The 12,605-nt window shown below is 40.3% G+C and overlaps 2 protein-coding genes across 2 annotated transcripts; both read left to right on the top strand.

Moving 5' to 3' along the window:
- Window positions 159-5,694, top strand: LOC109713162 (homeobox-leucine zipper protein HOX32). Its single transcript, XM_020237144.1, has 18 exons — window positions 159-701; window positions 1,011-1,170; window positions 1,612-1,727; window positions 1,834-1,924; window positions 2,018-2,113; window positions 2,188-2,301; window positions 2,407-2,490; window positions 2,677-2,832; window positions 2,922-2,996; window positions 3,081-3,187; window positions 3,289-3,481; window positions 3,586-3,777; window positions 3,874-3,954; window positions 4,028-4,162; window positions 4,379-4,704; window positions 4,915-5,020; window positions 5,107-5,256; window positions 5,359-5,694. The coding sequence occupies exons 1-18, from the start codon at window positions 436-438 to the stop codon at window positions 5,503-5,505; spliced, it is 2,595 nt and encodes an 864-aa protein (XP_020092733.1). The 5' UTR covers window positions 159-435; the 3' UTR covers window positions 5,506-5,694.
- Window positions 9,548-11,935, top strand: LOC109712872 (kxDL motif-containing protein 1). Its single transcript, XM_020236662.1, has 3 exons — window positions 9,548-9,699; window positions 11,087-11,239; window positions 11,510-11,935. Exons 1-3 carry the CDS (start codon window positions 9,563-9,565, stop codon window positions 11,610-11,612), a joined length of 393 nt encoding a protein of 130 aa, XP_020092251.1. The 5' UTR covers window positions 9,548-9,562; the 3' UTR covers window positions 11,613-11,935.

Below are 12,605 nucleotides of genomic sequence, written 5' to 3'. Positions count from 1 at the left end.
AAAAAAAAAAAAAAAAAAAAAAAACCCCTCTAACCTCTCCTTCAAAAGAATAGAAGACCTTAATAAATAAATAGACTAAACAGTAAAAGGTATCGACAAAAATGCAAAGAAACCCCTCCCAATAAAAAATTCTCCCCGTGCCCCCTTTCTCTCTCTCTCTCTCTCTCTCTCTCTCTCTCTCTCTTTCGCTCTCGCTACATTATAATTATAATGGGTGATAGGGGAGTGCGAAGGGGGAGCTAGGGTTAGGGTTAGGGTTTTACGTTCTGTCGGAACGAAGGGGCAGAGGGAGGAGGGTGTTGGGAGCTCGGTGATGCGGGAGCGAGGAGGCGCTGGGCTCCCGCCACTGCCGAGGGTTCGGAAGAAGAGCGGGGTTTGGGTTTTCTAGGGTTTGGGCGCGGGATCTTCTCCGTTGGAAGGGAAACGGGTGGGGACATGGCGGCGATGGTGGTCGCGGGGAAGGAGAAGGGCGCCGGGGCGGCGGCGGCGGCGGCGGCGGCGGCGGCGGCGGCGCTGTCGCAGCAGCAAATAGACGCGGGGAAGTACGTGCGGTACACGCCGGAGCAGGTGGAGGCGCTCGAGAGGGTCTACACCGAGTGCCCTAAGCCGAGCTCGATGCGGCGGCAACAGCTTATCCGGGAGTGCCCCGTCCTCGCGAACATCGAGCCCAAGCAGATCAAGGTTTGGTTCCAGAACCGCAGGTGAGCGATTTGTGCCCTAATTTCTTGGGGTTTTAGGGTTTTGTACCACGTCAAAATTTGTTTTTTTTAGGGTTGTGTCCAGGGCCTGCTCCGATTTGGTGTTCCTATGAGGGTTTTAGTACTAAATGTGTTGACTTTATTGTGGAAAATGACCTGAAAAACAAGGGATTAGCTGGGTTTTAATACTATTCACCCTCATCATCATTATTATTTTTTTCACTTTGTCTCTAACAAAAACAGTATTTTCTTAGTCCAAATAGCGATCTTTTTTTCTTTTGGAGTTAATGTTGGTTATTGTGCTTACCGAAGATGTCGCGAGAAGCAGAGGAAGGAGGCCTCTCGTCTTCAAACTGTGAATCGCAAGCTATCTGCGATGAACAAGCTGTTGATGGAGGAAAATGACCGGCTACAGAAGCAGGTGTCTCACCTTGTCTATGAGAATGGCTACATGCGCCAGCAACTTCACACTGTGAGGCTCTCTTCTTTTTTTTTTTTTTTTTTTTCATGGGTACAATATGTGATCATTCCTATTAAACTCTTTTTTTTAGCTTTTGTTGGTAAGTTTACTTATGCTGTTTTAGCTTCTTATACATTGTGGCATCCAAAAGAACCTATTTTCTGGTTTTCACCATGTGCGCGGCTTTTATATTTGCACAGTTTTCATAACTTGTCTTATATTGGGCAAGTTTGAAATGTGTTCCATTTTTATAGGCAGTGTCATTTTCATGTGCAGCCTTAGCAGAATAATGAACAATATATGACCCATTCATCATCTTGTCATATTTAATCACCTTTGACTTTTCATTAAATTCAGAGAAAAAATGGTGTTGTTTGTATGGATTGGTGGTTTCAAAGTTGTTAGCTTTTACTCTTCAAAATAAGGTATCTGATGCATATGCAATGTTTACAGGCTTCTGTGGCAACTACAGACACAAGCTGTGAGTCTGTAGTGACAAGTGGTCAGCACCACCAACAGCAAAACCCAACACCTCAGCATCCTCAAAGGGATGCCAACAACCCAGCTGGGTAATTATTAATCTTACTGATCATGAGTTCTTACTGCTTTGATCCTATGATTATTTATCTTTTACTTGAGAGTGTTTTTTTTTTTTTTTTGCATTTTACGACGCAGTCTACTCGCAATAGCTGAGGAGACCTTGGCAGAGTTCCTATCCAAGGCGACTGGAACTGCTGTCGATTGGGTTCAGATGGTTGGGATGAAGGTAGTAAACTGTGAACATGCTGTTTTGCTGAATATCCATATTCTTTCTTATGTTGATGAATTAATGTGTAATTTGTTATATGTTTTGTTGTAGCCTGGTCCGGATTCTATTGGAATCATTGCTGTTTCTCACAATTGCAGTGGGGTAGCAGCGCGAGCTTGCGGCCTTGTGAGTCTTGAACCCACAAAGGTAGGTCGTTGTTCATGTGGATTCTCCCTTGCACTTTAAAATGAAAGTGATTTATATTTGACTTTCTGTTTTAGGTCGCGGAGATCCTCAAGGATCGTCCATCTTGGTTCCGCGATTGCCGTTGCCATGATGTGTTAACTGAAATTCCTACTGGAAATGGTGGAAATATTGAGCTTATCTACATGCAGGTCAGTACACTGTTCTTGGGAGGATAGCATCAAAAGCTTTATAATATTATGTACTTGCTCTATTAGTTTGTTTTTCTTGAGCTCCTAATGTTTTAAATTTCGTAGACCTATGCTCCTACTACCTTGGCAGCGGCAAGGGACTTTTGGACGCTCAGATACACTACTGGTCTAGAAGATGGCAGTCTTGTGGTATTTATTGTTACCATTGAATTATGTCTGTTTCTATTTGTACAATTTAATTTTCCTTGCACATAACATTGACTCATAAGTGCCTTGTGATTATAGGAGTTATGTACTCTTATGTTATTGGGATTCACTATTTTATTTGGTGTTCTGTTACCTTTGGTGATCAGTAAAATTAATCTTGCTACACAGATTTGTGAGAGATCCTTGACACCTTCGACGGGTGGCCCTTCTGGGCCTCCTGCTCCAAATTTTGTGAGAGCTGAGATGCTTCCCAGCGGCTATCTGATTCGACCATGTGAGGGGGGCGGCTCCATGATTCACATTGTGGATCATGTTGATCTGGATGTGAGTTGACGAATATTCACTCCATATCCTGTTGAACTTTTATTTGTTACTCAATTGGTAATGTCTTTCTTGGGATTTGTTTACTGTAGGTTTGGAGTGTACCTGAGGTTCTCAGGCCCCTATACGAGTCACCAAAGATTGTTGCACAGAAAATGACAATTGCAGTACGTCTTATGCTGTTTCTTAGGATTCTTTTTTGTAGGATTTATGTGAAAAGCGACTCAATGGTTGCCTGTGTAATTTTCTAGGCATTGCGTCATATTAGACAAATCGCTCAAGAATCAAGCGGTGAAATCCCGTATGGTGGAGGTCGTCAGCCTGCTGTTCTAAGAAATTTCAGCCAGAGACTTAGCAGGTTAGTAACGACCCCCTTATTTAGTCTCGTAGCATATTTTATTTTTTGTGCGACTCTATTTCTTTTACTTGATACTGAAGCAACTTTGTTGTTATTTGCAGGGGATTCAACGATGCTGTGAATGGATTTGCTGATGATGGTTGGTCATTGATAAACAGCGATGGCGTTGAGGATGTTACAATCGCTATCAATGCATCACCTAACAAACTTTTTGGATCAAATATCAGCTGTTCGCCACTCTTTTCTGCTAATGGCGGTGGCGTTTTATGCGCAAAGGCATCAATGTTGCTTCAGGTCTATCACTGAAACTTTTCGATTGCATGATGTTTCAGATTTTTAGTGTTCTTTTGGGCATCTTGATTTAATACGTATTTTTGTTTTCTCTTTCGGGTCTGTAGAATGTTCCACCTGCTCTACTCGTCCGTTTCCTGAGGGAGCATCGCTCTGAGTGGGCCGACTGTGGTATTGATGCTTATTCTGCTGCCTCTCTGAGGGCCAGCCCATATGCACTTCCTGGATTGAGGTCTAGCAGTGGTTTTCTGGGTAGTCAGGTTATATTACCTCTTGGACATACAGTGGAGCATGAAGAGGTAATTCTTATTATTTCCAATCATAGCCTGCTTATTTGCTAGTTGGTTATATCGAGGATTTCAAATTCCAGTAACATATCTCCTTGAAAAATGCAGTTTTTGGAAGTGATTAGGCTCGAAGGCCATGGGTTCCATCAAGATGACATTGTTCTATCGAGAGACATGTATTTGCTACAGGTCTGTATTATACTTGCATGTGTATATATTCATCTGCATGTGTTTGGTGCATCTAATTCTTTTACTATGGCAGGTATGTAGTGGAGTGGATGAGAATGCTGTTGGTGCATGTGCACAGCTTGTTTTTGCGCCCATTGATGAATCTTTTGCTGACGATGCCCCTCTACTACCCTCTGGTTTCCGTGTGATACCCCTGGATGCTAAAACAGTTGAGTATCGCCTTAACATAAATTTTTTACCTTTTCCAGTTCTAAGCTTTTTCTTTCTAGTGATTACTTTTAATTGGAATTAATTTGAATTGCAGTTGTGTAAATGACTTGATGTGCCTTGTTTGAAATTTAATACCTTGGTGCAATTATCATTGACATTTTCCATCGCTTTCTCTTCTGTGCTGATATGCCTACTCTCTTAACTTGAACTATAGGATGCACCCACTGCTACTCGAACACTTGACCTGGCATCTACCCTTGAGGTTGGATCCGGTGGTGCGGCACGCTCTCCTAATGACACTTCAAATGCATACAACTCGAGATCAGTACTTACCATAGCATTTCAGTTCATGTACGAGAACCACCTCCGAGAGAATGTTGCTGCAATGGCCAGACAATATGTTAGGAGTGTGGTCGCGTCAGTACAGAGGGTGGCTATGGCTATTTCACCTTCACGCCTTGGTGCTCAGATTGGTATGAAGCATCCCACCGGCTTTCCTGAAGCTCATACTTTGGCTAGGTGGATTTCTAGGAGCTACAGGTATTATATCTATTTTTGATTGTACGGAGAACATTTGTGGGTGTTGAAACACCTTTGTATAATTCTTGGGGCAATTTATTTTTCTGTTTTAATGCTAATGTTTCTATATGTAGTTTATATAAAATGCCAACGGAGTTGCAATGTATAGTTTCTTTCTGAATGCTTGACTGCTTTTATATGATTTTTTTGGTTTTTTGTTTTTTTTGGCAGGTTTCATACTGGTGTGGAGCTCCTCCGAGCTGATTCGCAAACCAACGACACTCTTTTGAAGCTGCTGTGGCACCATTCTGATGCTATCATGTGCTGTTCTTTAAAGGCAAGTCTCTTACTACAGCTTTGCTCTGTGTAACTTATTATTTAGTATCGTACCGTTTGTTTGCTAAAATTACAGCTTTCTCGCAGGCTTCGCCCGTGTTTACTTTCACGAATCAAGCCGGTCTGGATATGCTTGAGACAACCCTGATAGCTCTTCAAGATATTACTCTTGAGAAAATTCTCGACGAGAGCGGTCGGAAGGCCCTCTGCTCCGAATTTCCCAAGATCATGCAACAGGTAGTTAAATCAGACTCTCCACTCTCCTGATCCCTCCACCAGACTCGAGATTTACAAGTTGAACTCTCTGGAATTGAAGTGCTCATTCTCTCTTCCTTTTAGGGCTTTGCTTATCTGCCTGGAGGCATCTGCATGTCGAGCATGGGGAGGCCGGTGTCGTACGAACAGGCCGTGGCGTGGAAAGTGCTCAACGAAGAGGATTCTCCTCATTGCCTTGCTTTCATGTTCGTCAACTGGTCTTTTGTTTAAGTTATCTACTACTAAATATTATCACCCTTAAAAAAAAACCCTCCTTGGGATGTTGTGGAAACTTCTCTGCCGGACCTTTCATGTTGTGTTGGCTTGTGAAAACTCTTCTGATATCCGTAAACTTAATATCCATGGAACCTATGCTTTATTATTATTATTATCTACTACATCTGTGTGTGTTCTCTTCAATTCTCATTTTGTTTTGTTATATGCAATTCTTCTTTTATATATATATATATATATATATATATATAGATATATTGGTGGATACTCAAATGTGAGGGTGTACTTTTTCCTATTAAGGGAAAAGCTAAGAATGGTTGTGTGATATGACTGGGATTGACATTTGTCGGCTCTAACTATCTGTAAGCTGTACACTGCATGCACCCACGTCGCTATCATTCTGTTTAGTGTTTTGTACATCTCTTTTGGTTCTTATTGTAAAGTAGCTTAGCTAGAAGCTCAATAGGCCTCATCATTGTAATCATTCTGATTAAAAACTCATCTCCGCCATCTTTACACCTGCATATGTGACTGGATTGTACCTTATTCTTTGTTCTTCCACTACCGGTGTATCATTTTGTCGTACATGTAAAGATGTAAGATTAATTAGTCGGCACATCTTTGCATCTGTTCTTTTTTTTTTTTTTTCTTTCTTTCTTTAATGCAGTTTGAAGATTGATAAAAGATCAATTAGTGCACCAATGTCTTATCAAGTATAATAATTAAGAATAACACCATTTTCAATAAGCCTAGATTTTTGGTGAACAGTAGTTACTTTATTTTGTTCAATTAATATAGTATCACACCAAGGGTGGGTCCCGAGTTTGAATTTCGCTCGTCTCGTTGTTTCATTTAATTTTCTATTGTTTAGTTTAATTCTTCGTCTTGAATCTATAAAAATGTTTAGCTACCGTTTGGTTCGGGGTTAAGAAAAAACTAGTTATTTCAGGGATAGGATTAAGTTCAGGGTTAAGGTGGGGTTAGTGTTTGGTTGGGGGTTGGAGTTAGCCAGGATAGTAAAAAATGAACCCAAACAACGCGCCCGAATAATCATGGCTCGACCCGAATGGCGTTGACGGGTTCGTACTCGCGTTCGAGAATAATAATAAGAATAATAGAAAGAAGAGTTGGTTTGTAACATAGGATATTGTTGGAGTGTGGTCTTTGGTTTCGGAGAATGAGGAGATGATGATGATGGGGTTTTAGTGGTGCTAATTATGTGGATCATTATAATTATTAAAGTTAATGATGCATTAGTAACTTTTTGGTGGGGAGATGAAGAGTGTGGGTTTAAGATCGTAATTATTAAAGTTAATCATGTGATAGTAACTCTTTGGTGGGGAGATGAAGAGTGTGGGTTTAAGATTGTTCATTAATTGATTGGAAGATCAAAGGTTTTATGCGGCTGCAATAATTGTCATTAGAGAAGAGAGGTGAAGGTAAGGATAAAGGAGGAACTGCCACGTGGCAAGACTTTAGGAAAAATAATGTATAGGTATAGATATAGATAGTGTTTGGTTCGAGTATGTGGGATAAGAAGGATAGTGGATTATTATGAATAAAAAATAGTATTTGGTTGGGGTTTGGTGGGATTAGATGGAATTAGCTAATCCGGAATAGCCCATTTGAGATAGGATTAATTAACCCCACACATGTTTGGAGGTCCAAACAGGGGCTTAGAGTCCAAACGTGAGAGTATTAAATATATTAATTGAGAAAAAAGAAGTTATTTTATTAGGATAATCTTAGGGCATCTAAGCAGAATGGATGTAAGAAATTCAGTTCACCAAGTCATTCCTGTCGGCATCAGCTACGGGTCATGAGCAGCGACAGAATGCATCTCAGACATGGGACGGGATGCTGCGATGCAGAGGATGCAGTGCTGCTGCAGTAACAAAATTGCACCATTTGGTTTCGAGCTGCTAGCGTGGATCTGCCGCTGCAACTTGCGTGGGGGTGGGGCCTCGGGCGTGCAAATCGAGACGTCATGAGAGATCCCTCCGCGTGACTCCAACTCTCCCTCCCTCCCTCTGTTTGGATATATTCTTCTCATTTTTTTTCACGCATTAATTCCCCCACCATGCTATGCCTCTCTCCATGCCNTATATATATATATATAGTTGAGCTAGAATACTTTCAAAAGCACAAAGAGATTGGTGCTTTTAAATTTTTAACCCTTGGATGAAGAAATATAAAGTTGGGATGATGGTGGTAGGTGATGATAGGTGAAATAGTATTTGATTCAAGGACTATTAGTAATCAATGAGTAAATCTAAGGACTAAAAATCTAGAAGTATCAAGGGAGTAATACTTCTAAAAATATTATAACTCAATTATATATATATATATAGAGAGAGAGAGAGAGAGAGCTGGGGTACTATTGATAGCAACGGGGATTTAGTGCTATCGAATTTTTCACTGTTAGATTTAACACTCTGATTATTTTTATTCGTTAGATTATAGTATTCAACCAACCACTCACTCAACCCTAGGGGGCCCACATCATCCTAACCACTCATTTCTCAATCTAAGCGCTAAAAAATTAATAGCACTAATAGATTAATGCTATTGATAGTATTTCAGTCTAATTCTATATATATATATATTACTATTATTATTACTATGCGCCTTCCCTCATTCATTAATATTTTCCTTGCCCACACGTACGGAGGACTGCAGAGACAATAATAAAAAAAATATGTAAACAAAAATAATATAAAAATTGAAAAAAAAAATCAATTTGAGAAGTCGTGCCACGTGGCGTGTGAGTTATAGCTCTGATCACAAACATGGAAAAATTGACTCGTCCCAACACAGTAAAACTAAAAACTACAAAACCCGGAACGCGGAAAAGAAACAAAAAAAAAAAGAAGAAAGAAGTACGAGGAGTAGAGGGGGGTTACATCGATTGGACGGTGCCGGATTTATAAGGACCTTGAAACGTACGGCCGCGGATTCGCGGGGCGAATAAAAAGCTATTATTTATTATTATTATTATTAGAAAAATATAAAAGAAAAAAGAAAAAAAATAAAAAAAATTATTTTTTTTCTTTAAAAAAAAAAAGAAAAAAAAAGAGAAAAAGAAAAGAACCTGAAGCGTTGGTCGGGATTAAAACGAGCTGCGTTAACAGCACAGGGGCGGAGCTCAGGCGCGAGCTCTTGTCGCTGTCGCCCGCTGTGGCAACCGTAAACAGTGGTCCCCGCCGCCACGCGTCGGCCTCTCGTGGCCCCTGCCCTGTCCCCGCCACAGGGGCGCGCAGAAGCACGCGTATGACGCCCCTCTGCCCGAAACGCCACCGCTGTTCCCCGAAATTACTGTACTGCCACGGTGCCACCCCATGTATGTATGCATGCATTCGCCGCGCGTAATGTATGTTATATGAATGTGGCTATGATCATGCGCGCCATCCTGATGCGCCTCATGATCTTGCTGAGCGGATCAGCTGACACGTGGCGATTTGCTCGGCGAGGATCCCGGGCAGGGTCTTATTAGTAATTACGGACCCTGTCGCCAGGGACGCTACGCTTGCATCTTCTAGGCTTAGGGGCCCCAGCAAGGGATCATGATGATGATGATGATGATGATGATGATGAATAAATGCGGATTTTTTATTATTATTATTAATTATTATTATAAGTGAGGGTCGGATTTGCGAGCCCGACGCGCGTCGATTTGACCCCTCTCTGGCTCGGGTCTCGTGGCTCGAGGTCGCTCGCGTTTGATTACTATTTACTTATTTTCTAAAAAAAATAATTAAATTTATATCTGAATTATAAATTATTTTGTATAAAGATTTAAATTCAATGCCTTGAAATTTTAATTTTATATCAAATATGAATTATTATTTTGATGAAGCTCGTGAATTGTCTTTTAATTGCTATTTATTTGTATATCGAAATAAAATTAGCAACATATACCGCTATTTGGATGATCAGATACGATGGACGCTCGCGATGCGTGCGCCACATGTACCGCGGGACCCACGTGTTTTCTACCAGATCGATCGAGGGTTCGGAGCGACGGAGCGAAGAGGGGGGAGGAAGGGGGGAGATAATGGAGAGGAGGGTGGTGGTGGAGGAGGAGGAGGAGAGGGAGTCGATTAGGGCGGCGTCGGAGGAGGTGGCGCGCCAATTCACGACGCTGATCGATTCCGGGGACGTCGAATCCATCAAGCAGACGCAGCATCTCATGTAAGCGATTCCGTCTCAAAGTTTTGGGATTCGATTATTGGAGCTAGGGTTTGTGATCTCTCCCAATTGATTCGATTTGGTAGTGTAATCGCTGTCTTAAATTAGGCTTTTTGAATCTTTAGATTGTAGTTTTTGATCTTTTAGATCGTCCGATCCTTGCGAATTGGAGTTTTGGTGCTTTGCACTGTGTTGCAACAGGGAATTGCGACAGGGATATACTGGAAATGTTTGATTTGGGACAATTTGTACCATGAAATTATCCTAAGGGCTATTTTGTGATCCTTTATAATTGCTAAATCTTAGTTGAAACGGACTCCATGTTTAATGGTGGCATTTGGTTTGGGGAATTCAATGGGGATAACTTGTTTTATCCTCATTTTCTATTTCATGGTTTGGTGCCGTTATCGCAAAACTTAGTAAGGGCTCTTCGAATAAGTCGATAATCAGATACCAACTCCAGTGTCCAATACACAAGAATACAAGGTTTATTAGCCGCACTCGTTCTCACATTTTGAGGAAAAATTCATCTTTTGCTCTCTTGTTACCTGAGATTGCTAATTATGTTTGTTATCATGAAATCGTTTTAGTGTGATAGATGTAGTAGCACAGCAGGCTCCATGCCAATGTTTCGCGCAGATTGCCTCATCATCCATCTTACTGATGTCCTTCGAGATCAAATTCAAGCGATTCGACTAAAACTAGATTGATAATGTCTTGGATATTTTTCAGTTAGCTACTAACTTATTACCACACCATTTGCTGCGTTGCCAATCACCTCATGCATCATATATGACTAAGCCCACAACACTAAGATTTGATTTTTACGCAAACCAGAAGCATCAATACATTTCATGCATGATATCTTTAATGCAGTACACCAAAATATTAACTTATTCGCAAAATATCCGCCCACTAATAAGCCATTTTTTGGGCCCATTATTGTCAATAGGTAGTTTACATTCGTTCTTACACTATCTTAACAAATAGATTCTCACATATTTCAAAGAAGTTCACATTCAGGACTGTTGGCAACTTGACATCTGCAGCAGCTGCCGCGCTCGTTAAATCCAAAGAATCAATTCAATCAAGGAAAATTTGATCATCTACGCAAGTAACTTTTCAAAAGATTAACTAATTGTTGTTAAGAAAATTGTTTGAACTATGTTTTCCTTATGACCAGCAATTTGGTAAACTATACATAGTATTAAGTTACTTGATGCGCGTGCATCGTAAAACTATAGCCATTAATTATTATGTAGTAATCCCCTACCGTATTTCTAGGTAGTGTTGGAGAAAAAGATTCTCCTTTTGGACATCCTTATGTCCTCTTCTACTAAGATTGATTCGACAGAGGATTTTCAAGCTCATTACTTCTTCAAATTTGCAGATTGGGGAGATTGCAAGATAGTAACGCAGTTTTATCGCATTTTAATGAGTACTCTGAACGATGTTTTGCTGAGTTGTCTGGTGATTTTGCGAAGAGAACTCGGCTTTTGAAGTCCATGAAATCTGATTTGGACTACATTTTCATGAAGTTGAGGTAAGCTCTACCAATTAATCTTTTGTATCTTTTTGAAACTTTTTCCTTCATGGCAGAAAAATGTGAAACCATGTTCAATATATATATTTTCCCTGGTTCTACGTTGATTAAGATGCCTGAAGTTTCTGCATTTTCTTAGCTGCTATTTCCTGCTCTGCTGGTTTTGCTTTCTTCACTTGAAGCTTTGTGAAATTTATGAGATACTTATTATTTGTTCTGAACTGAAGGCTTAAGGGCTTGTGTTAATTTTGTGGTCTATCCGTGTTGCAGAAGCATGAAGGCAAAGCTAGTAGCAACATATCCAGATGCTTTTCCAGATGGCTCGTCGACAAAGATGCTCGATCAAAGGCCTGACCTAGAAATACCTCTTTAGTAGACTGTAGACGTCGTTACGTGCGGTATTATGATCATTCGAAGCTCGAAGCTCGAAGCTTTTGTTGGTGTAATGGTTGCATTTTTCTCTTCCGAAGATCGAAATGCCAAGAGGCGCTTGAATTTTCTTTTAGTGCCTGTTTGGCTTGGCGCGAGCTTCTGCTGAGGTTAAGTTGTTTTGCCTGGTTGATAGTAGGACCTGTCAGATCTTATGAGAATGTGCAAATGTTTATATTGTGGTATTAAGTGCTCAAAAATGCCAAAACACTAATCTGGAAAATGGATGCAACAATCCGATATTGGTATGGGAATTTGTTTTTCTCATTGACTGCGAAGATGGCTTTATCCATCTGATCAATTGCGTACCAGAATGGCAACCATAGTTCGAAGTAATTTTCTCAAAAAAATAATTCGAAGTAATTGATTTCTTTTGGGTTATTAGGTTTTTTCTCTATTTATGTGGTCGTTAAGTCGTCACAGGAGGAGAGAAAGAGGATTAAAAATTAATTTAATAATAATTTTATTAAAAATTAAAGATTTAAGAATTAAAAGAGAAATATAGTCAAACAGCAATTACGGTTTGCTCTCTTCTCCGAAAACAAAAAACAAAAAAACAAATAAAAAAGTGCTGCAAAACACTAAACGCCAACCATCAACGTTGGGCGTGACTCCGCAAAATCGTTGGCCCTTCGAAGAGCGGCACGGTCATTAGCCGAGCTCCTACAACATGAGGTATTAATTATTATAATTAATCAACTTGTTAAATAATTAGCCGCCAAATCATGTGAAGTTACCATTTTGACCTTCTGTTGAGTGCCTCTATGGCTCCGTTTCGGCTTTTTTTGACCATTGCAAGCAAAAACGGCTAGCTTAAGCCGTGGAGCTCCGGAAACACAAAATAATAATAATACCAATACCAACTAGTATTTTCTTATCGGGGTTAGAAGTACTTTTTAAATTAATTCGAAACAAAGATCTCTCTATTTGCAGAGCA

Source organism: Ananas comosus, linkage group 7 (genome assembly GCF_001540865.1).
Source record: "Ananas comosus cultivar F153 linkage group 7, ASM154086v1, whole genome shotgun sequence".
NCBI lineage: Eukaryota > Viridiplantae > Streptophyta > Magnoliopsida > Poales > Bromeliaceae > Ananas > Ananas comosus.
This window is presented reverse-complemented; position numbering and strand designations above follow the sequence as displayed.

Bases quoted from the DNA above. Each gene is read 5' to 3' on its own strand.
- LOC109713162 (XM_020237144.1), top strand. From the start codon at position 436: ATGGCGGCGATGGTGGTCGCGGGGAAGGAGAAGGGCGCCGGGGCGGCG. The intron at 3,482-3,585 runs GTCTATCACTGA...TCGGGTCTGTAG, and splicing joins AGGCATCAATGTTGCTTCAG to AATGTTCCACCTGCTCTACT. The intron at 3,955-4,027 runs GTCTGTATTATA...TTACTATGGCAG, and splicing joins GAGACATGTATTTGCTACAG to GTATGTAGTGGAGTGGATGA.
- LOC109712872 (XM_020236662.1), top strand. From the start codon at position 9,563: ATGGAGAGGAGGGTGGTGGTGGAGGAGGAGGAGGAGAGGGAGTCGATT. The intron at 9,700-11,086 runs GTAAGCGATTCC...TCAAATTTGCAG, and splicing joins AAGCAGACGCAGCATCTCAT to ATTGGGGAGATTGCAAGATA. The intron at 11,240-11,509 runs GTAAGCTCTACC...TCCGTGTTGCAG, and splicing joins TACATTTTCATGAAGTTGAG to AAGCATGAAGGCAAAGCTAG.